Below are 24,801 nucleotides of genomic sequence, written 5' to 3'. Positions count from 1 at the left end.
TGTCTGACATTTTAATATGTGAGAAGAAATGAAAAAAACTTGCAGTAGTAAATCTAAATGTTTTATTTATCTAGTAGGTATCTAGATAATTAGACTGATGGATCCAATGTTATTACAACCAATTAGGGGATCTTGCAGATGCTTGCAATGATGAGGTTCGTTGCAGAGACTAAGATACTTCATGTGAAAAATGATAAAATTTATTGAAGATGATCACATGCTAATAACTCTGGATGGAATAAACTTCACGAAGTACATTAAAAGGTCTTATGAAGTATTTTTCAAGCTAAACTGAACTACAGGAGTAAAACTCTTTAACAATGGAGAATTGTGTTTGCTCTCATACATAGGGGAGTCAGTCACTTTGAGTCCTGTGCTTACATTGCTTTCCATTCTTCACCTCTCATTCTCCATATTACCTATGCCAGGAGGCATAAAGTAATACATGCTTATGGTTTAGGAATAAGAAGATGAGGAAAAAGAGATATCGGGGGGAAATACCAGAACATCCTAGCCTCCTTTTTCTTAGCTAAAACATAGGAAGGTATGTAGATTGAGCAACTTTTAGGTCAAGTGAAAAATCTGTTTACCCTTTATGGAATTACTCATCATATTCTTTGACAGCTGAGTCCCAAAGTTAGGCCTGGTCCCTTATTCAAGAAAGAAGTACCATCAACAGTATTGAAATGAATGAATGAGTTCAGGCACTCAGCAGCTCAGCAAGCCATTACACTAGAAATACAGAGGGAGACAGGGAGGAAGGGGGAGAAGGAGAGAATATTCTGGTAATATCCTGACTTAGTTATCTGGCATCTTTTCAGTAGAGCATCCTTGGCTTTAGATATGATAGGGAATTGTGTCTGGTTTGCTCTGAAATTGTTCAGGGAGAGGGTAAATAATAATGACACATTTATGCAGGAGGAACCAGTGTGTTAAATATTAGCAATTGGGGACACTAGATGAGAGCACAAGGAAGAGTGGTCAGAAGTGTCTACAATTTATCTCGAAGTTTGAGACTCTTTTCAGAGGAAGTTACCTTGGAAAGATTTCTTCTAAAACATGAATATGTGCCAACTGTGTGTTCTCCTTCACAAGGGAGTAAAGAGGAGAATGGGTTCATTAAAAAACATTCTGACACATTTTAGGAAGCTGTTTTTAATCCTAGATTAATACTGTAATAAAACATTAACAACAGGAGCAGGTGTAGTAACCCTAGCTCAGCAGAAATAGAGCCTTTCCTATTTCATTGACATTTCCCCAGGATTCTCTTAGCCTCCGACTCTCTTACCATCCTCATATACTCTGGAGGTTGTGCTGGGGTGTTTTTTGTTTGTTTGTTTGTTTGTCTCCCTTTCTCCAGGGAAATCCCAAGTTTTCTTGCAGCTCTTGGTAGTAAATTCCAGTGCATATCTAGCCATGTGCAATGTCCTTTTTTTTTTTTAATCTACTTCTGCCTAAACTCCAGATCCTTTCCTCCCGAACCCCTCTCCCAAAAGTAACAAGCCATTACAGAGCCAGCTCACCTGTTCCCTGCATTGCCGTATGCAACAGTCACATTTCCTTCTCCTTTGATGTCTTTGAATCAGATATGACACACTGGGAACCTATCTCCTCACAGACCTGACATCTGGGAGAAAGGGTTGGTCCCCGAGCACATTTTCATCTGTTACTATTGAAAATCCTCATTTTTGTACATGGGGATTGATTTCACCTTGTTCATGTCCCATTCTCTATAGCCCAAGGCTAACCAAACTTGAGCCTAAATGCATGACTTGGCTATCATGGTGTGTAGAAAGCTCTACTATTAACTGTCCACCAGCAAGTTCTGTGTCTCCTAACCCTACCAGATCTTAGCTGAAATCTCAAAATAGTGCCAGAGTTGAGGCATCTGAAGAGGAGAGGCAAAGCGTTGTCATGAAAATTCAAAGTGGAAGTCATAATTGCAAGCTCTGAGGAATGACAGAAGAGCTATCAGAAGCTCTTCCCTGGAGAGTTGAATTTCCCTTCACACATAGAAGATCCCAGGAAGTCATCAGTATGAATTTTCAAACCAATAAACACTCATAAGTCACTCATTTTTTGGAAAGGGTGGGGAGAGGAGGAAGGCATTACAAATGTAAACGTGCTGGGGGACATAACTCAAGTAGTAGGACACGTACCTAGCAAGCCTGAGGTCTTATTTTAAATCCCATGTGTACAAATGTGCTCAGTATGATCAATAAGTCGACGGTCTGTATGGCATCTTTGACGAGCGGGATTGGCTCTTTAAAGAACCGTGTAACTATAGATAGGTATTCCTAAGAAAACAAAGCTGCTCCTCAACATGTGCCTTCTGCAGAGCGCTCCCATTTTACCTAGAGTCCTTTACAAGTTACATTTTGAACATTCCTTCACCAATGTTAGAATGTTGTCCTTATGTAGCAACAGTTCAGCAAGACCTAGAAACATGTCTTGAATGTTTTGATTTCGCCTTGGGGAGAAGGCTTTCAAAAGTGAGATTAATTCTAGTGAGTTTTCATCTGCAAAGTGGGAGTCCATGATTCTTATTAGAAACCAAAATAGTGGTCCGTGGAGTGTTCTGTGCCTGTTGAATAGGTATGAAGCAGATGGTTCCTTGCTATGGGTGGCTCTTTTGGGCATTGTGTAATTTGTCAGCATCCTTGGCTTCTCTATCAGGTACCAGTAGCATACCCTTTGGCTACTGGCACCAAAGAATATCTTCAGACCTCATCAAATCCCTCCTGGGTTGGGGGGAGGGAGTAACAATATCATCACCCCCATCAGTTTGTGGATTTCTCACAGCAGAATTTACCATTTCATGTTCTTATGGGCATTAGATGGATAGAATCGGCAGCATTTCCCAAATGTATTTTGTAACAAATGCCTTACAATCAAAAATAAAACCTTTGAAGTTATAAAACCATTCCCTTCCTCTTTTCAAGGAAGAGAAACATACCATAGAGACTAGAAAGTTTTCCCAGTCAGTTATTTTTCTGCCTTTTTTTTTTTTTTTGGTTGGTTGTGGGGCTTAAACTCTGGGCCTGGGCGCTGTCCCTGAGCTCTTCAGCTCAAGGCAAGTTTTCTGGTGGTTAATTGGAGATAAAAGTCTCATGGACTTTACTGCCCAGGCTGGCTTTGAACCGTGATCCTCAGATCTCAGCCTCCTGAGTAGCTAGGATTACAGGTGTGAGCCACTGGCACCCAGCTCTGCCAGTTGTTTTTAAAAATCAATAAGAAAAAAAAACCCTGTATTTAAGTAATGAGCTTACCCAGAATGTTAACTTGGCTTCTCTTTACATGAACTTTGAGGGAAGAAAGTTTTGGAGATTTCCCTCTTTGGGTCTCTACTTTTTCTCTGCACATCCTTTCCTGTTTCAACAGATGGCTAGTAACACATATTTACCAACTCTAACTCTCACACGACACAGACACATACCTGTAACACAGTGACAGTTGCCTGTTGGAAGGGAAGAAAATATTTTAGAGCATGTCTCTTGGTCCTAGAAGGAAAATCAATCTCATTTCTTCTCCATAAATACCAGTATGACTCGAAAGCACTGAGACAGGAAAAGTCTATTGTTTGAAGATAAACAAAACGAACCCAAGACACTGTCATTAAACTCAGGAATTTCATGGGTGGGACCAAAACAAAGCTGTAACAAAATTATGTATTTTCCCTATTTAGATGTAGTTTGGTGGAAAAACAGTAATTTTTTAAAATCCATGATTTTCAGATCTCAGCCTCCTGAGTAGCTAGGATTACAGGTGTAAGCCACTGGCACCCGGCTAAATGACTTACTTTATAGTACTGATGTCCCATTGAGTGCTTTACATGTCCTGATAATACACAGCAAGGAGTAGGAAAATAGTAATAAACCCATATATTGAGCAGCTACTGTGAGCCTGGGAGAGGTGCTTAACATGAATTATTGGTAATCCTCAAATAAGGTAGAAAAACTGAAATACTGGGAAGTTAAGTGAGCTTCTCAACACCATACAATCAGTAATTCTGGGATCCAGTCTTGGCAGACTCCAGAACTCCACGTTTTCCCACTGTCTTCCTCAGGGAGCTTTTGAATTTTCTAGAAATAACAGTTTTGATTTGTGACCCAGAAAAAAAAAAAAAGGAAACAAATCCTTGCCCCAGTAAAAGCTGATTTCTTCCTCCTCTGCCTTTTCAGTCTCCCAAGCTGAGTTCTTGAAATGTGAATATTTCCCAAGATTTACAACAGGTTCCTAATTTTATTCTCCTTACTATGAGGCAGAGAGAGATGAATATTTGCGTTTCTAAATTACAATACTTTTTGCACCTCACTTGATTTTTGAAGTGCTTTCAAAGGAACTCAGAAATCTAACTTGATCACATAGCATTCTCAGACAGCTGCTCTGGAATGGGTCGCCTTCCCTCTAGATATTGATGGTGCTCTAGAAGGATGAGGTTTAGTACATGTGTAAGGAAAAGTTCTACTGAAGTAAGACATGGGCTAAGCCTGCCATTTGGATGACAGGGACCAGAGAGTCTGTTGATGGATGGTCATGATTCATTCTACCCAATGTGCAATTAGAGTCTCGTGCTCCATGCTGATTTCATCTACATGGGTAGCATCTACTTTTGAGAGCCTTTCTCTAGATCGAAAAGAGAGATGGGGGAGAATAACAGAAGGGATTACATTGAGCAGATGCGTTGTATTCATAAATCACTATGCTGAATTAAAACCTTTTATTTTAGCCAGGCGCCGGTGGCTCACGCCTGTAATCCTAGCTACTCAGAAGGCTGAGATCTAAGGATCACAGTTCAAAGCCAGCCCGTGCAGGAAAGTCCATGAGACTCTTATCTCCAATAAAACACCAGAAAAGCAGAAGTGACACTGTGGCTCAAGTGGTAGCCTTGAGCTAAACAGCTGAGGGACAGTGCCCAGACCCCACGACCCTGTAATCCTAGCTACTCCGGAGGTTGAGATCTGTCTGAGGATTGCAATTTGAAACTAGCCCAAGCAGGAAAGTCTTTGAGATTCTTATCTCCAATGAAACACACCAAAAATGCCAGAGGTAGAGTTGAGGTTTAAGTGGTAGAGCTCTGGCCTTAAGCAGAAAAGCTCAGGGACAGTGCCTAGGCCCTGAGTTCAAGCCCCAGCACCAGCACCAAAGAAAACCCAAAAGCCCTTTGTGCAACTACTTATGGATTGTACCAGAAGATTAAAACAACATTTAAGTGAGACACGTTGTCTAGAAGTAGGAGTCTTTAGTTTTTGCTTTTGTAAATTTTCCAGTGAGAGTAGAGATAGAAACAAATTAATTCAAGGGACTCATTCTTGTCTAATGCATTTTTTATATTCTTTTTAAAGCTGGTATATTACATTTTCTACCTGGGGGAAGGGAGTCATTCTAAGGTGGCATCTCCTCTAGGGAGAAGAAACTCAGGATCTGTGGTGACATTTGTGGCTTAGGGCTGAGCTTTCAACGTTCATCTAGCTTTTGCAAGGTAGTATAGTATTTTCAATTCCTCGCTTCTACTTGACATCAGTTTATCTGACAAACATTCTCAGCCTTCCTCTTCTCTGTCCCTTGGTGTGGTATTTAGCTCAGGAGTTGGGAATTAAACGTTAAACCATGAGGGAATTTAGCCAGTTGTGGACTGAATGGGCACAGGAGATTGGAAAAGAGCAATAGTTATTTGTTTGGTTCTTACAGTAAAGAGAACATTGTGCAGAATGTTCACTAATCCTTAAATATTATTGAGGGGTAAGTGGTTCCCAGTTCTATTAGAAACTCTTCAAGTATGCATTCTTTTAGCATTACACAAGGAGTATTTTCCACATCCCAGGCATGTTTCTAGGCACTGGGAACTGAACAGACACACAATACACTTTGAACTCATCAAGCCTAGGTCTTAGTGGGAGACAATCTATAAATTACAAGGAACACTCAAATGTATATGTTGTGACAGAAGGTAATAAGTAGGAATAAGGAATATCATGAAAGGACAGGGGAACTATTTTAGGAAGACTTAGGGAGGTCTTCATGAAGAAAGTGGTGTCTAGCTGGGTACTTGTGTTTCACACCAGTAATCCTAGCTATTCAGAAGGCTGAGATCTGAGGATGAGGATTCAAATCTAGCCCTCACAGAAAAGTCCATGAGATTCTTATCTCCAGTTAACCAGTAAGCACACGCGTGCACACACACATACACTCTCTCTCTCTCTCTCTCTCTCTCTCTCTCTCTCTCTCTCTCTCTCTCTCTCTCTCTCTCTCTCTCTCTCTCTCTCTCTCTCTCTCTCTCTCTCCAAGAATGGAGGTATGGTTCAAGTAGTAGAGTACCAGCCTTGAGCAAAAAAGCAAAGCACAAGAGCAAAGCCATGAGTTCAAGTGGCATTTGAGCAGATAGGGGAAAATACAAACGCAGACCATATGGTTTCTGGGAGAAGAGTATGGCAGGTTGCAATGGAGGCAGGAGTATGGCAGGCAGACTCAGGAAGGCAGAGGTCCACGTGGCTGAGTGAAGGGGATAGAGACAGGGTATGCCATTACAGACACAGATGTTAGATGGAGCAGGAAGGACAGAAGAGATGGTTGCACCACTAGGGAGGATATTTGCTTTTACTTTGATAAGATAGGAACCCACAGGGCAGAGGAGGGGGATGAACAGGGAAGAAGCAGAGGAGCTACTGAGAGGCCATTGCTGTAACTCAGTTAAAGACAAGCATGGCAGGGAGGAGCCCGCCATGAGGGAAGTAATGAGAGAAGGAAGGCATGATTCTGCTCTATCTTTGAGGTTGTATCAAAGGATCAGCCGAGAGTTTGCATATGGCATGTAAGAGAAAGAAAGGAATCAATGGAATGCTGCGTGTTATGGACCAGATCAATGGACCAGTGGTGTTTCCAGTTGATTGAAGTAGAGCAAGAAGTCTATAGGAAAAGTCAGCTCTGTGGGAGAAAGTCAGGGCCTGTGTTTTGAACATGTTATGTTTGAGATGGGTCCTCACCATCCTTTCATATCTCTGTTGAATAGAACTGACAGTGAATGCTTGCTGTGCTAAGTATCTTGCTAAGATAACAGGAAAATACTTGGGCCTGGCCAAACCAGTCTGACTAATCTTCAAGTGATAATTCTACTACATTCTTGAGTCTCAGTTGTTGGGAATCCATGCGAATACCTCTCAGAGTAGTATATAAGAAAAATGTAAATTTGCAGAATACCATCAAACACAATTTTAGTAACTTCTAATGTCAAGTCTTCCATGTTGTGAGTCTTCTGTGTTACCTGTTTTTTTATCTTTTTTTTTTTTTTTTGCCTATGACTGATGCTTTGCCACTTGACTCATGCCTCTGGTTCTGGCTTTTTGCTGGTCTGTTGAGTTCCATCTACCATGGCTGGCTTTGAACCTCAGTCCTCAGATCTCAACCTCCTTAGTAGCTAGGGTTACAGACTTAAGTTTCAGCACTTGGCCTCTTCCTGGTGCTACTCATGAATGTTTCTTTATTAAATGGGCAGGAAGAGGAAACAAGAAAAGGTAGGAAGAACTTGAACGGTGTGTGCTATCTGAACTGCCAGGAAAGCAATGTGAAGTGGGAGAATGATCATCTGATTTAGTAATGGTTAAAATGATCTTTTTTCCTCTTGTTGAGACATAGGTTACTCTGGATATAGGCTGAGGAATTATGCACATCTCCATTCTGGGGATAGCATTAATATTCAGTTAAAAGTCAATTCATTATGTAAATTGCTTCCAGTAAAGTTGTAAAACATTTAGTATAGTTATCCCTTGGTATCAATGGAAGAATTCTAGGACCCCCTGCAGATACTAAAATCTATAGATGTGGATGCTTTAGTTCCTTATGGAAAATGGCACCATATTTTTCTTGCATATTACTATATCCTCTTAAATATCCTAATTCATCTCTAGATGACTTGCCGTATCTAAGGCAATGTAAATACCTCACAAATCAGTGTTTTGCTGTCTTGCTTAGGAGGTGTAATGATATACAGACAGCCTGTATGTGCATTTTTTTTTGTTTTGTAGTTGAACACCCAGGTTCAGAGCTCATGGGCAGAGAGGACTGACTGCATATTTGATAGCTGGACTGTAAATATGCTCCTTTATATATATGCATTTGTGAAGAAAGGGCCAGTAGACAGAAAGCAAGACTAAGCCACACAACGAAATGCACTAGGTTATGGAAGGACTGGCGGGCACAGAAAAGAGGGTGAGGTTGAGGGGTAGACATTGGTTAGGTGCAGAGACAAACTGTGTGAGCCGCTTTTCTATAGAAGTATTCCATGGTGTATTGAGCTTCTCAGACGTGTCCTGGCTGCTTTAGACAATAGCATAGGTCCCACCAAGGGGCACTGCTCCAGCATTGACATCTGTTAGGAGACCAGTGTGTCCTGATTGCTGTGAATCTTCCAGCACTTTCCATTTTCAGGAACCCAGAAGCTTTGGTCTCTGTCCCTAGCAGCCCTCACTTTCCCATCAATTACTTACCTAGACATTTTTTCACTCACCTGGGACAGCTAAGGATCAGGATCCTGGAATACATGTTTCACCCACTGCCCTCCTTGTTCCCCAGACTGCTTTATGAACACTTCTGTGGCAGGCAGGGGATCCTTACACGATCTTTAGCTCTTTCCTGCCATATTCCAAAATGATCATTCTGCCCAACTCAGGTTCCACATGGTCAGTCATCTCGTGTGACCTTGAAAAGGAAAAAGAAGCCCTACAAAAAAATAGGCAATGTGCTTCCAAATGGGAATCGGAGCACATGAGAGGAAATGTGGCCTGATGATGTAACATACCTCCCCATTCCTAGGGGTACACCGAAATCAGCCACGATAGAATTCACTGGAAACTACACTTCAGATCATCTTGCTTTTCATTTCTCACCTTGGGGAGAAAAACTCTAATCATATTCTTGCAGAATAATGAGAAAGAAACCAACTCTGGTTTCACAATTTATAGTAAGTGATTTCATATTCTGCTCTATGTAATATTAATATGTATTTCCTTCTCTAATGGGAGGAAATGTTACGTGGTGGAGAGGGAAGCTGGAAACGCCTGTACTTACTTATTCTTTGGGGGTGATGAGGTGAAGAGCAGGACAGCCTCTTGCTGTCTTCCTTTATTTGCCTAGCCTGGCTCTGCCATCTCCCTTAATAAGTGGGGCAACCTCATTGGCTGTGGAATGGGCCGCAGCCTTGAAGCATGAGACCTAGTCCTTGTCCTAGGTCTTGGCAGCATTGCAAATCTGGAGGGGTTGGGGTACATGTGGATGGAAGGGTGGTCCAGTACCCCATCTGGTTGAATGTGAATGTCTGTAGTCTTATGCATCCACATAGTGATTTCTGCTGGCCCCTGGCTCTCTTCCCAGGGTGGTCCTGGACATAAACACCCATGAGACAGGCCTGTCAACACTGGCTTTATTCTCTGAAGTCACAGCTGCTGTTTTCCTGGTGAGGATTTCTCTCCTTTCCTCCTCAGTAGTTTGGTTCTTTGTAGCCCTGTGTAGAGCCTTGTGCTGTGAGCAGCCCTGGTGGGCTATTTTCTGAGAAAGGATGGTGGCCACGCCTACAGCCCCTGAGCATAGAGGAGAAGGAGGGAAGATGCACTCGGCAGTGGCTATCAAAGATGCCATCTCTGCCTCAGGATGCTTAGGAAAATACCATCACAAAATTGAGAGGAACAACGGAAGTCGTCCTGGAGATGAGAAGTATGAGCAGGAAATGATGGTGTGGAAAAGAGATGTGCCATTCGTATACATGGTGTCCGTCTTTTCCTTCCTTGGGTGAGAGACCTTATAAATAGTCATCCAGAGGAGAGAAAAGGCACTAGGGAAGGTACCTTGAACTGGTGTGTCTGTTCTTGTGGGTTCTCTGTGCCCTTTGAGAAGGCAAAGCATTTTACTCTTAAACAGGCAAGAGCTTGCCAGACAAAACTTGGCTTTTGTCCCTGTATGTCTTTGCTAGAATGTCTGTCTTAGAATCCAAAAGTTGACAAATCTTTTTAAAGATACCTTTTTTATGGCCTTTTTGTGACTCTGCTGGCTATGAGAGGAAGTAGGGGTGGTAGATGGCAAGCATGTATCATTTTTTTATCCTGTCCCTTAGTTGTAATGCTCATACACCCTGTACTTGTCCCATTTTAACAGAGAACAACTGTGAGCAGAGACAGTGGTTAAATGGTAGATGTGATTCCAGCCTACGTCTACCTGTCTGCATGTCTTTGGCTGAATTTTAGAGCAGGGTTAATGCAAGCATCCTCTACCCCCGATGGCATTTCCTGCGTGTGTGCGTGCACACGCGTGCACACACACACACACACACACGCACACACACACACACACACAGAGTCCTGGGAATATCTTACCTAACACTAGGTTCATCTATGTCCACCTTCTCTCTTCTTTGTTTTATCACGCTAGCTGTCCAATCTGGAATGGAAGGAACGAGTGGCTTGTCAATTGCAGTTCCTGAGTACTGCTGAACCCCAGATCCTGGCCTTAAACCCCTTAGTGTAACTGGTGCCAAAATTTTCTGCGCCAGGGACAAAAACTTCCTAATGCTGTATCTACTCCTTTCTTGCTCGGTAACCTTGAATGTGCCATGTCTATCTGTGCTGTCCAATTTGTGAAGTAAGTAGATGGACTGAAGAACCCTCATGATGTCCACAGCTGAACCATTGAGAAATTAGTTTTTGGCAGGTGAGCAAGCCCAGATTTACCGCCACTGCCCTCCATTGACACACCAGAACATTCACCAGTCAGGAGAATTGACAGCATACCATAGAGTATCAGGTATGATAATGGGTAATATATGTTCAGCATGGCCAAGAGAAAAGCAGAGCATGGCTCCAGCCAAAGGAGAAGGTGGCTTTTTATTTAAGCGATTGTATATTTGCCATTTATAATGTCTTCTTTCCAAAGGTGCAGGAGATAGGACAATGTGTTGCAGTCAGAGCTGTTAACATTGCATATTCACCATTGCCCGGTAGGCTGAGCAAACAGAGCCCTCTAAAATACTCTTCTGAGACATTTCTTGAGGTCCCTACTTTCTATTGCTGTGGGTAGGTAGAGATGACCAGCCTGCTGTCTTAATCAGTGCCTTTGCTTGGGATAGTTTAAGGATAGAGATATGTAATAGTTATGTAATGTAAGAGAGAGATACGTAACAGTTAAATCAAACTCTGCTGCTTCCTGGCTTTGTAGCCCTGTGCAAATGATATCATTGTCTAGCCTTTACTTCTTCATCTATGAGGAATCCTAATCATACCTGAGCTGCTTTGGGATTGAGAGAAACCAGTGGGCTTTATCCCCAGGGTTCTGTTCACAAGGAGAGCTCAATTAAAGGTGAGTAGTTTGATTCTTAGTAGCTCTGCCCTAAGTGAAAGAGCAGAGTGGGAGAGGGCTTTTGACTCTAATGTGTGCCATATTAGATCTATACTAACACCATGAGTCAAGATTCTCCTTTTTTTGTGAAAAGATAACATTTAGGTTATGGCACACTTCTGTGATAGCTATAGCTTTCACAAATTCATTCTTTCCATCTTTGCTGATGGGCTTCAGTGTAGATAGCAGTAAATAAGCATCTCTGAGTTGCAGCTATAATCTTTTTCCCATGCAACAAGCCCATGTGGTGTCCCAGGATCTGAGCATTGAGCAGCATCTGAAACTTTGAGCCTCATGTCTATATCTGTTATATTCCTTCTTTTCTGGAACAGTAGCCACAGCCAGGTACCTTTTTGCCTTTTCCTCATGGTGTGACGTGTGCAGTGGTCATTTCGTTTATCACCGTAATTGGCGGTTCTGATTCCTGCACACAAGTATTACATGCTCTCTCCTAACACATTTACCAGATGTTTGGCTATTTAAAGAAGAAAGTCAGAATTAAAGTCAAACCAAGAAGAACTTGTTGGTATGCAAAGCTATAGCAAAACATTATTTTAATGAAGTGGTTTGGATGTTGTTTTCAAAACAGGCCTTAAAAGTAATTAATATAATCTTTCTCCAAACAGGACTCTACCCAATCTACCCCAGAGTGCTGGTTAGTCACATGATTGCCCAAAATCCCTAGAATAGGAAGAGTATGGGTTTGGCAATAGGTTCTAGTACTTGGCATTTCTCTTGGCCTTCTAACCCTTATTGTTTCTGACCTGCTATCAGTAAATCCTGAGTTTGGATATTTGTACTAATTGGTCAGCAATTCTATTACAAATTTCTCAGGATGATAATCTCATCTCTTTCTCAGAACCAAAATCACCTGTGTCTGGACATTCAGCAAGGTCTTAACCCATATATATATATATATATATATATATATATATATAAAGGTAACAGCTATATAGCTCAGAAGAGCCTGGTCTACCACCTACACACTCCAGTGCCTCCACTAAACCAGGATCTTCTAGCCCCTTCCAGAATTTTCCTTGTAACCAGATCCTATGTGCTTCCCTGATCTCTACTTCCCCCCTCTTCTTCTCCCTGGTTCCCTGTGGTGAACTTACCAGTTCCGTATAGAACTCTGTCTTCACTGGAATCCTCAGCGGCCCCAGGAATCTCCTTCTATTTAGGTCCACAGCACTTCTCATCTGAGTAGATATACCATGTTGTTTGCTAGCTTCTTGATAACAAGGACCAGTTCAGGTAACCCCTAAGTCCAGGCATAGCACACTGTTAGTGTACTGCCTCTGTTAGCTCAGTATCTCTGTAGAGTACTATCTCTATTAACACACTATTCTTTTGCCCATCTACATTGTATCCAGAGCTATCAAGGTTTTTCAGAGTTATCAAGGTTTCTGGAGAGGTTACCAAGGTTGGTAACCTCATGTTGCTCACAACATGAGTTTCATGGCTACCAGACAAGTTGAAAGGTAGTTTCAAAATCATCCTCCATCCACTGGCTTCCCAGAAACAAAAGCTTGAAAGCCTAGGCATTGGGAAGATGACCTTGTTCTTCTGAGTAACAAGTAGAGATTACATTGTTTCAGAGTCTTCCTCAAATTTAGGAAGAGTGATCTTTTTAAATAAGTGAAGCTGTTTCCCAAGAGAAAAAAGTCACAATCATATTGGTAAACCAGGAATCTATTTCAGTTGAAAATGGGATTTAAATGTTCTAAAGAGCAAGAACTCTCGGATATGTAGCCAATGGATAATATATACTACTGAATATGACTTTTAACTCAGTGACAAGCATTGATGTAAAAGTCATCGTTTGCCTGGGAAAGGCTTGTAAATCATCAGATGGAAATTTCCTTAGGAATGTAAGAGCTGAAACCTGTGTTTATTTAATTGTCAAAATGACAGTTCCTTTATGAAGTCATAATAGACCCATTTATAAACCTGTTAGAGTGGTATATGTCCATGAACAGCTGCTTTGCTTTGTTACTAGTTGAGAAAGCTTTAAGTGATGAGTGTTTGCCATCAGATTAGATACCTTGAGAATTTCCTAGTTGTTTTTTCCATCTTAGTAATTCCAGGTAAATAATAGGTTGGTGAGTCATGCTAAAATACTGCATTCGTTTTTCAATGTTGGTTCCATTCAGGTCCCCAGATAGGAAAAAAAATGTGTATAGGAATGAGCAGAGTAGAGCTCACCTAGATATTTAAACATTTTAAAGCATCCTGTTTAGAAGTAGCTTCATCTGCCATTTCCTTAGCAATGGCTCTTGGGAGCATCCATAGCATACCACAGATGAGTTTCTCATAGGGAGATTTTTTTTTTTGATAATTATGTTTTCGTAAAGCTGTAATTGTTCTCAGCAGAAAGGCATCCACTGAACTGCAGCTTGTGGAAGCTGTATTTAAACCATGATGACACCATTTTATAAGCACCACTTGTCCCCAGTCAGCACCTATAGCTATTTTGAGCTCTGGTGGATTAGTGGCAAGTTAAAGGAGATAATGTATGGAAAGACATAGGGCACTGTCTGGTATATAAGGATGAGAGCACTCTGCCTTTACTTAACCACTGGAGATAATGTATGGAAAGACATAGGGTACTGTCTGATATATATGGATGAGAGCACTCTGCTTTTACTTAACCACTGCAGATTACTGAGTCAGTATCTCTATCCACTCACTCTTCCATTTTCACATAGGGTCAGCTTGTGTGGACTGTTTGTATATTGAAATTGCTCTCCCTAGGGACACATTAGCATCTGTTTTAACTTTTAACCTTTGATGGCTTGAAGGTACCTGGTTTTCTTCACTCTAGACAATCAAATGTTATCCTAAATGTGTGTGCTTTATGTCCAACCAATAAAGAGATTCCATAAATAGACCTTGGACTTCTAATGCTGTTTCTCCAGTATTTCCCCATCTTTGAAAATGGTAGCAAATGTTACTAACCACTCTGAAGTTCCCCAAAGCTAAAAGTCGTCCTCTATTTTGCCCTCTCCCTTTTATCTCATGCCTGATCCACCAGGTATATCATTTCTACTTCAAAAAAATGTACCTTTAATTCACCAGTTTTCCCTACCCCAAAACTCTGTGCCCTAATCCAAACTATCATTGCCTCTTTCCTGTACCAATTACTATCTACCTTCCATGTGCCTTTTCCTATTTCTAATCACATGATATTCACATTCAGTCTTCACTCAGTGGTCAAACTAGATTTCTCTTTTTAGTACCAATCCTGGAGTTTGAATTCAGGACCTGGGCACTGTCCCTAAGTTTTGTTGTTGTTGTTGTTGTTGTTGTTGTCGTCGTCATTGTTGTTGTTGTTGTTTGTGCTCAAGGGCTAATGCTCTACCACTAGAGTCACAATTCCACTTCTGGCTTTTTGGTAGTTAATTAGAGATAAGGGTCTCACAGTCTTTCCTGCCCGGGCTGTCTTTGAACCACAATCCTCAGAACTCAACTCCTGAGTAGCCAGGATTACAGGTATGAGCCACTGTTGCCCAGTTCAAAGTAGAAATTTCAGAACAAAAACCAGCCCACATCTTCCTCTGAATTAAAACTACTGGTGATTTCCAATTGGGTACAGAATAAAATCCACACTCATTATGCTGACTGGTCTGGCCTCAAAGGCTCTGGGAGCCTCTCCCAAACAGGGTAGCCTGCTTGTGTCATAGTAGTCACCTCAAAACACTATTTATCTATGTCATCACTTAATTAATATCAGTTTTCATGGCTGCTCTGTTAGCTCGATGAGGGCAGGAGCTAGGGAAGTTTCATTATCAGTCTATTTCCAGTATTTCGCAAAGTTCCTAGAACATGATAGCTACTCATAGTTACCAAATGAACAAATGAGCTCATCCATCATTCCAACGGTGCCCTTAAATATTTTCTTATTGAAGAAATATTTTTAAATATTAAAACTGGTCACTAATAACAATTATCTTTGGGCCTATCATTAGGCCATGCTTAGAAGATTTGTAGGAATGCTTCTAGGAGCTTCATCCTAAATTCAAAAATATATCTCAAAGCCTTTCTGCTTTTCGTACACCAGAACACTGTAGGTTGAACGATGGATACTTTTGGTGTCGAAATTCAAATTAGGCTCCTTCCTTCCATGGCATACACTGTTAAGACTTCTAGAATTAAAACTCCAAATTATAATCCTCATAAAATAAGAGCTCAGACATATGTTTCCATGTCCTAAAGTTAAAGCCAAATGTGTTCCCTTACATATTTTAAATTTCTCTACTGGCTACTGTTGAAATTTTTATAACAGTTTGTCTTTACCAGAAAGGAAAAAAAACATGTCTGACACATTTATGAATGGTATAACTTGTAGCATGCTTGGTAATTGTGGTTGAATTAATACTCAGCTTCTTGTTTTACATGGAGCTATTTATCTGTGAGGCAGAAAAGGGCACTTTGTTAATTTAAGCTAACAACATCTCAAAGTTAGTGAAGGAAGGGGGAAAAGTGGAATACTGGGAAATGATGCTTGCAGTCTGTTCTTGCTGCATTTTTGCATTTTGTTCTTCATTCTTAAATTCATTTCCCTCTAAAAGGCAAGACTATTATATTGGGAAATAATGGGTCTTGAAAACCTGAGCCAGCAGGTTTTATGATCCAAGCAGTAAGGGCCTCTGTAATCGCTAATGAGGCAATGGGAGTTGACTGTCTCTGTGTACCTATTGGGGCCAGCTTCTTGCCTGTTCTACATGAAGCTGTCATATCAGATTTTTGTCCAGACTCTATGGGTGCTTTGATTTCCTAACCCTTTCTGAGAAACCTAATCTGAAATCAAAGTCAAGTTTCTTAGATGTGGTCAGACAAGGTCACATTTAAAACAGTCCAGTGAACTTGAAGATCAAAGTTGAAAGGTAATGGCTTCCTCCAGAAATTGGCACAGACTTACCTGATACCTTACCTTTCATTTTCTAGCATGCCTTTTGCACCTCTTCCAAATGGGCTGGGAAAATGAAAACCTTTTCTCGGGGAAAAATGACTGGGGAGTTTGCTGTAAATTGTTGAATTAAAAACTTGGATGCAGTTCTGTTTTGGAAATATATCCTTATCCCCATCAGTGAGAATAAGGTATTTGGTTGAAGACATAGTTTCTTGTTTGGTAGGCAAGAGCTCTTCCCATCACAACGGCAGGGTGATTTCGGGTTCATGAGCTTCATTTGGGGCCTAAATTATCAGGATTTAGCCAAACTCTTGAGTAAGCCAACGTGCCACATAAGATTGGTGCTGTCGCGTGTAGACATTATTTCTTTCCTAGTGCCACCTTCCTTTCGCACTGAGCCTTGAGACTTGATCCAAAATAGCACTGAAAAAGGGGCGGGGGAATGGTGACTCTCATTAGCCATGGTCTTAACATCTCACAATGCAGGTTTTTTTAAATCAAACTCGGTGTGATTAGAAAACAACAACAACCTTGCCATTGCTTTATATTTCAGTGTTCTGTCTCTTGTGGTCGAGGGCATAAACAACGAAATGTTTACTGCCTGGCAAAAGATGGAAGCCATTTAGAAAGTGATTACTGTAAACACCTTGCTAAGCCACATGGGCACAGAAAGTGCAGAGGAGGACGATGCCCCAAATGGAAGGCTGGCGCTTGGAGTCAGGTGAGCGATGCTTCCCCTCTACCAACTGCTTCCTTTCATTGGGCCACATGGCTGGCACCAGCCTCTTCATGTGTGTTTGTCTGCATGGTCTGGGTTTTACAAAGGGGAACTTGGAGAGTGGATGGCCAGGATATTAGCTGTGTCATCTTAGGCTTCAGGCTCTGGGGCTTTGGCTGATCCTACATTGGGGTGGCTATGAGGTTGAATTCAATGTGAAAATGGATGTTTTAGCACAGAGGTATCCCTCGTCACTTGGCTGATGGCTTTTCACGATCATTTTATCACTTGCAAAAACCACTCACTGATTTTTGTACTGAAGCTATGGTCACCTGACAGGAATTGAGTCTGAGTTTGCCTAGGAAGTTCTTAAACAAATACCTTTATTCCTGGGAATATAAGATATTCGAGATCACTTCTCTGCCTGTTTACAACAGAGATGGGGGAGCAGAAGGAACATTCTCTGTTGGTTTCTATCTTTATGACCTTGGGTGCCTTGTTTAACCTTCCCAAGCCTACTTCTCGTGGTTCTTAAGAGCATTTAGTGTAGTTATGAATGTCAAGTGTTTTGCTCCAGGGGTCTTGAGTCTAATGGAGTCTAAAGAATCATATTTCGTTGGAAGGAGTGTAATGTGTATACTAGATGGGATAGGGTGTGAACTCCCAAGACACGGATGGCACAACGTTCCACTTATTCCGGACATTGCTGGGCTAGACAGAAGGGATATGAGAGTAGGTTTAAAAGCTTTCATTTACCTGTAAATATTGGGTATGTGTTAAGGACCACACTTGCACATTTTTCTCACCTTGGTTGAAGCTGCTTACCTGAAGGTAACAAGGTTTGATTTTTTTTTTAATATTCTGCAGTTATGTGACTCCTCACATGTTGATCTGATTCAGTGAGTCTTTACAGTATTTCTCTTTCTCCTGTGCTGTGGAGAATTGGACCTGTATCTGCTGAAAATGAGTGGAAAAGCAGGCTTAAGGTACATAGAACCTGGCATAAATTCTTGCAGAGTCTGGGTCTTGATTCCTAAGGCTGCAAAGGAGCTCTGAATGCAGCCATAGGAACATAGAGAGGTGGTGAGGAACCTCCATTACAGCATGGTTAGTGGAACATTCTTCCAGAAACCTGAATGGTGCTTAAATATTCTGAGCTTACCTCATTATCCTCCATCCCCCTAGCCATATTCCATGGCACAGAAGTTTGAAACATGGGACCCAGCATGTGTCCTTGCCCCTCTCAAAGCTTTTATTATAATGAAACAAGGGGTTTTATTTTTTATTTTAATTTAACAATTGGAAAATCTAAGCCCAACAAAAGCTCATCCTTTCTGGCCCCTCAAGGCATTTCATTCAAGGCAGTGTGCCAACCTGGTCATCCTATTAATGATTTGGAAGTGACTAATGCCATCCATTAGCTTCCAGCCTTTTTATTTTGGGGGGCTGATATTCAGTTCATACAGAAACCCACAGCTAATATTGTTTTAAGATGCCACAATTATACCATCCTCTTAAAGACTTCCATACTTGGCTGCTTTTCTTTATGTTCCTTGGCCTCTACTGAACTATTTGCATTTCTCCCTGAACATTAAACTCAGAACATGCAACCAATGCTCATCTTAAAAGACTACTTTATTCACTAAAGAGAGGATGAAAAGATTTTTTTTTTGCTCTTTATTAGCAAACAGAGAATACGTTTTATTTCAGTATTCTGTGATCCTGAGGGAAAGCCTAAAATTACTTACAGAATTCAAATGATGAGGATGAAACATCTTGGGGCGGGGAATGGGGGTGGGGGGAGGTGATGTTGCATATATAATTGGATTAACGGAATCCTTCCCCAGAAAGAAGCATACTCATTCCAAACATGGTTGAGTGGAGGTTATTACTTCTGTAAAAGACAAAAGTTAACATCGTTGAGAGTTTGTGGGCAGCTTTGGGATGTCCTGATTTGATTTGCAGAAATGAATTATACGAACAGGCAGGAGAAGATACTGCATGGGTAAATTTGATTTGTGCAAATGGGAAGTGAACCGGAGGAATAAACAGCCAATAGTTCATGGTGCATGATTAAAGGTTATTGGCTTAATATTGAATCTGTGGTGAACATAAGTATCCCTAAGGCAGTGATATTAAGCAAGAGTAATGATTGCCTATTTGCAAGAATATTTTGAACATTTTACATCTGTTCCTTCCATGTTTGTTTGTTTGCTGGCATCTACATCCTAGTCATTTTGTCTTCAAGGTAGGAAGACTAATTAGTGCAATTTCTCATCGGGTCAACATGCGGATACTATGATATAAAGAAAGTTGGAATCAGAGTGTATGTGGTCATGCTAATCTTAATAGTATCTCCTCCAAATTTGATATTTTGAAATTTGAAGTAAAATGTTCACTTCAGCATCTTTTGAAAATTTGAAGTTGTGAAGGACACCCACTGTTCTAGGGGAAAAAAAATTCTCCCTCGAAGCCTTCAAGGATTTTTTTCCCCTCAAAAGTTCATATTTGGTCTGTTTAGATGATTTTGATTGAGAGCAAAGGGATGCCTATGAAATTTTAAAACAGAAATCACCCTTAGATCCTTGCTGCAGTCTGATACTGTGAAGGTTTTCTATTCTCAAGATACAGAAGCATTCCAGGGGACCGTTTTTCTAAACTTACCCTCTTCCTAGAGAAAGCTTTCTTTCCCAAACCCCTTGAAATGAAAAGCAGAACTGAAAAGAACAAGCGGTCAGATTAGAATGAAAGAAATGCTCCTTCATTCATCAGTCAGGAATTCTTCTCATGAGCTCATTCATCAATCCTGAGATGGAAGTTGTTTTCTAGCAGAATATCTTTGTGATCCGGATGAGGTTTAAAACAGTGGAACGCTGTGCTTTAATTATCCGCCCCTCTTTCCTTCCTTATATGGCACAAAATAAAATGATCTGTCTTATAATACGTAGTGTCTTGGATTCAATGAAATAAAAATTAATATTTTAAAGATCTTTCAGTGCTAGTGATGCACTGGGAACTGGCAAATTGTAGTACGAATCTACCTCCCATTTTTCATGTTTATGGCCTTTTTCATAAGTGCTATGAGACAGCTTAGCTGAGATGTCTGATGCTAAATTAGTCTTCTCATGTTTACTGGAGAAATGTGACAAACAAGTAGCTGTATCCTGTGAGAACTTAAGGCACACATATGAATTTGGGTCAGGGCAAGAAATTAACAGTGGTGTTAGTGATTTGTGCTCTCCATTTGTTTGGTTTTTTATTTGAACTTTGAGACTTGATGGTGAATTGCTGAAACCAAGTTTTTCAACCACGCTCTTGCTGACATAGTACCAAACAGTGTATCAGATTAGCACCATATTTTGAAACTTGGAGCCAAAGTTCAGCCCACAGTAGCTATGCCACAGTTCCTTGGGTACTTTTTGTTTTGTTTTTCATTATTTCCTTGAGCTACATTAATTATGTCTATTTGCAGAGTGTCTACCTAAAATGTTCATAGGGAAGTATACAAAAGTTATTTTCTGGAAAATACTTAGACTAGAGCTAAGCCCTCCACTGGAAGTAATTAAAATTTTTTGTGTAGATCCACAGGTACTGGGGCTTGTACTCAGACCCTGGGCACTGTGCCTTTCCTGGCTCTTTTTGCTCAAGCCAGGTGCTCTACCACTTGACCCACAGCTCCATTTCTGGCTTTTTGGTAGTTAATTGCAGATAAGAGTCTCAAAGACTTTTCTATCCAGGCTGGCTTTGAACTGTGATCTTCACATCACAGCTTCCTCAATAGCCAAGATTACAGGCATGAGCCACCAAAGCCTGACTGGAAGTAATTTAGCACCTGATGGGACATTTGGCAATGTCTGAAGATAGTTTGGGTTGTCAGTTTGGGGTGAGGGTAAAGGTAAGTGGCATTTAGTGGTTTCAAACCAAGTATACCACTCACCTGCAATTCTCTTTAACAGTCCCCATAGCAAGAACTATCCCATTGAGAAACCTTCACCAAGAGTCTGGCATATAGTAAGTGCTTAGTGAAAATGTGCAATTGTTGCCATTTCCAAAGGGTGCTTTGTATTATTTTTCGAGTTAATTCCCCCTTTAAAGTAATGTCAGGACCATCCTTTTAGCAGTAATACTAAAAAAAAAAACCTATAATGTTCTTTCTACATTTTCAAGCGTACATTGTGAGTCTCCAAACCTGAGAAGTTCCTGGGAGGTTCTTTTTATCTATGTAAATAATTGTCAAGGTCCTCCTTTAAGTGACTGAGGTCTGCATACTAGCAGGGCTCTGTGGAGGGCAGAGGCAGCCAGAGCTAGTGCCAGGCTCAGTTGCTCAGAACTAAAACAAAAAAAATCATGTTTCAACATTGCACCAAGAGATGACCATGTTTAGGATGGGCGGGGGGAAAGGAGAAGAGAGAGTTGAGAGAGAGAGAGAGAGAGAACATTAAGAGTGTCTTTGCAAAGGAACCAAAAGGAGAATGGACTGGAACTAGGCAAATTAAACAACGAACACACACATCACCACTACTGTCAACATCTCTGGGCATGAGAGGTCTTTCTGATGCAGTGTTATTCATGGGACTTTTGCACGAATCTCCCCCAAATTCATCAAGCAAGGCTAGCTGGCGGTCAGTGTACACAGTTGCTTTCCATAGAAAGTTGAACACAGAGATTGAACTCAGATGGTGCACCTTGTTTTGAGTAGCAATTACTGTAGCTGTGTTATTCAGAAACGTAGGGTTTGTTGCTATGCACTTAGGTCATGTTGAAACTCTCAAGTGTTATTTCAGAGCTAGCTGTGACATTATGAAAATCAAAAGCCAAAAAATATATTGCAAAATGGAAGCTTCTTGGGTATTAATCTAAAATAATGGGACATTGAGAGGAATGAATTTTAAATTTGGATATTTATGACTTTTAGTAGCTTACCCTCATTGACCTATAAATACTTTATTCAATAACAGTAGCAGCAAAAAGAGGCTCTATTTACTTGTCTAAATAGTATTATATACTGTTTCTATTTTCTTTGTTATTAAGACATTATGAGAGTTTTAATATATATACATCTATCTATCTCTCTCTCTATATATATATTAATCAGCCTTATATCAAACTCAAATGTGTTTACAGTATTGCTATTCTTTCTTGTGTTTTTATTTGGATTATCTTGTTCTAGAAATGGACTCTTTTATATTTGAGACACTAATTGCAAATAGAGGCTGTTTGTTTTGTTAAGGATGATGTTAGAATATATCTGTCATTAATGGAGTGACTCTATACCACCAGAATCCATTCTTTTCCAGTGTAATTGATGAGAAATACTGCTCATGGAGCCCCCATGAACACTAAATGCCTTTTCTCTAGAGTCAGGGCTATCACTGGGGTTCTGGGCCCTTCCATTCCTCTGAGAACATAGCAGACTTTTCCCGTTTCCTTCAGGACATAGTAACTTTAAATGACTCTGGTTTCTTGTGGGTCACAAGCTCATTCAATAGTTAATACAATTAAACCCAGACAATGGTAGTTGTTAGTCCAAAACATTTTCTTCTCTTCAGCTCGCTTTGATGTGAACTATGAGCTTCCTCTCATGAATAGATCAGCCTAAAATAATCAGACTGCCCAAGCTTTCTCCTAAAACATACACCTATTTCCTTAAAAATCCAAAATAGGGAGATATATCACCATCTTGATGGAAGGTTTCTAAGAGTTGAATCCAACCGCAGGCGAATTAGATTGATCTGTCTTTCTAGTTTAAAAGTCTATTCTTTAAGGAGACTTGTTAGAATATAACTTTGAAGTATAATAAACTTTTTTCTTTTAAGCTAGACAAATTAATGAAGTGAGTTATCACAAGAACTTGGTAATAACTTTTGATAGCTAAGTGCAGTAACATGCTCTTTCTAATCAAAGGTTGTCTTTAGTTTCTGCCTTTTAAAAGCTTAATAAAAGCAATAATTTTTGGCCCACCTATAAGATTATGAAACCCAGCAATGAAGAAGACATTAACAAATTAACTTAGAAGTTAGTTGCAGATTTAACAGGATGACTTACAACTTGTTCAACAAAATATTTCAGGTTGGTTAATGGTGTTTTCCAAGGGCTGAAAGCATGAAGCCCAAGGAAATGGTGTTTTCTTGTCAGCTTTTATTCTTTATATATTCCTCTGAGGTTGCAAATAGACACAAATATCTAAGTGAATTCCATGATTTAAAAAAAGCAAAACAACAACAACAACCAAAAAAAAAAAAAAAAAAAGCAAAGCAAAGAAATCCCTTGTCTTCAGGAACAGGAACAAGAGAAGGAAGACTCATTAAAAAAATTCAACTTATAAGTCCCTAAATCTTTAGTGGTCTTTGTCACTTCGAGTTACACTTGGAATCTGCCAAGAATTGCTTCTTGTATAGTGCTGTATCTCCCCGTTTGCAAGAACCTGAAATCCTCAGGTGTAAATCCTTTAGAATTTCCATTTCATGAGACTGTGTTACTTCCAAGTTATGTTAACTATTTCACCCAGATCTCTCCCATCATATGCAATGTTCCAAGAGTTTTGCTATCCTAAGAAAGTTCTCTAAATGCCTGGCCCTTCCTCACTCTTCACAGTGAGTTTGCAGCTTTTAGACACTCCCTTGGCGCCCCTTTCACTGGGAATTAGAGAGCAAAGCCTGGTGATGCTGTGAGAGTCATTGGATTAGGAGTCCATTCCCCTCCCTTTGACCCTCTCCACCCCAGCCCGCAGACCTGAGCCCACGCATCCACTCACGTCCTCTGTCTTCTTAGTGCTCGGTGTCCTGTGGCCAAGGCGTGCAGCACCGGCAGGTGGATTGTCACATCGGAGCCCACAAAACAGCCAGAGAGACGGAGTGCAACCCCTACACCAGACCCGAGTCGGAACGCACCTGCCAGGTCACACCGTGCCCTCTCTACGCTTGGAGGACAGAGCAATGGCAAGAAGTAAGTAGAGCCATGGACTGTGCTCCTGCCAGGCATGGGCTCCCCCTCCTTCTACCATAACATCCGGTCCCTGGGAAGCCCCCAAAGCCATCAGGCCCATGGCATGTCTGGCTCGCTCCCAAAAGCTATGCTGTCAGACTTCAGCCTTCACTCTGACAAGGGTGGGCAAGCTCCTTGTTTAAGCAATTTCTATATCTGTCTGTGTTCTCCAATGTTCCAGAGATGACTGCACCAAGAGCTTTAACAGGCCCTGTGCCAAATGTATGCAGATAACTTCACAGAAGGAGGGGAAGGTGGGAGAAATATGTTAAATATGTGTGCAGGATTTGGTCATTCTTGTACTTGTTTGAATAGCCAGAAGGCAGACTTGAGGTAGGACTTGCTCTGTATTTTTCTGTCCATCATATTGTCATCACATAGAAGGGCACATGTGATGCCCCTGATTAATTCATGGAGGAGTCCCAAGGATTTAAAAATTGATCTGCAGAAATTGCTCAGTCAATGAAGAAATAGATGAAGCTTTCTTTCCCCCCCCAGTTCTAGTTAATGTTTGGCCAAAGAGGGCACTAAGCAGTCATGTGGAAAAATCCAGCTAGGAAGGTGAACTCATTAAGAGAAAAGAGGTAACCTCAGCTTCTAGACAGAGCTGAGCAGGCTGAGCTAGGCACTGGTGATTCATGCCTATAATCCTAGCAGCTCAGGAGGCTGAGATCTGAAGATTTCAGTTCAAAGCCAACCTGGACTAGAAAGTCTGAGATGGGGGAAGTGTGTGTGTGTGTGTGTGTGTGTGTGTGTGGAGAGAGAGAGAGAGAAACAGAAACAGACAGACAGACAGAATGAACAAAAT

The 24,801-nt window shown here is 40.9% G+C and overlaps 1 protein-coding gene and 1 long non-coding RNA gene across 7 annotated transcripts in view; one reads left to right on the top strand and one right to left on the bottom strand.

The window, feature by feature from the left end:
- Adamts9 (ADAM metallopeptidase with thrombospondin type 1 motif 9) overlaps nucleotides 1-24,801 on the top strand; it is a 149,293-nt gene that overhangs the window by 97,539 nt on the left and 26,953 nt on the right. For 2 of the 3 annotated variants that reach the window (XM_070018891.1, XM_070018890.1), the window contains 2 exons: nucleotides 16,845-17,012; nucleotides 23,781-23,954. In XM_070018891.1, coding sequence (XP_069874992.1) covers nucleotides 16,845-17,012; nucleotides 23,781-23,954 — 342 coding nt within the window. The remainder of the gene's footprint in view (nucleotides 1-16,844; nucleotides 17,013-23,780; nucleotides 23,955-24,801) is intronic. The other variant, XM_070018892.1, reaches the window with a different exon arrangement.
- On the bottom strand, nucleotides 1,140-23,852 carry LOC138824731 (uncharacterized). 4 transcript variants are annotated; one of them, XR_011371164.1, is made up of 8 exons: nucleotides 23,764-23,852; nucleotides 18,758-18,903; nucleotides 17,835-17,966; nucleotides 16,301-16,714; nucleotides 12,495-12,640; nucleotides 11,729-11,854; nucleotides 10,362-10,425; nucleotides 1,140-9,572 (listed from the first exon to the last, which is right to left on the bottom strand). It is a non-coding gene; the product is annotated as an uncharacterized lncRNA (long non-coding RNA). The 4 variants fall into 4 exon arrangements; XR_011371165.1 differs by having other exon boundaries at nucleotides 1,140-8,882; XR_011371162.1 differs by having other exon boundaries at nucleotides 1,140-10,425.

This window comes from Dipodomys merriami, unplaced genomic scaffold (genome assembly GCF_024711535.1).
Source record: "Dipodomys merriami isolate MVZ:Mamm:240054 unplaced genomic scaffold, mDipMer1.0.p SCAF_13, whole genome shotgun sequence".
NCBI lineage: Eukaryota > Metazoa > Chordata > Mammalia > Rodentia > Heteromyidae > Dipodomys > Dipodomys merriami.
This window is presented reverse-complemented; position numbering and strand designations above follow the sequence as displayed.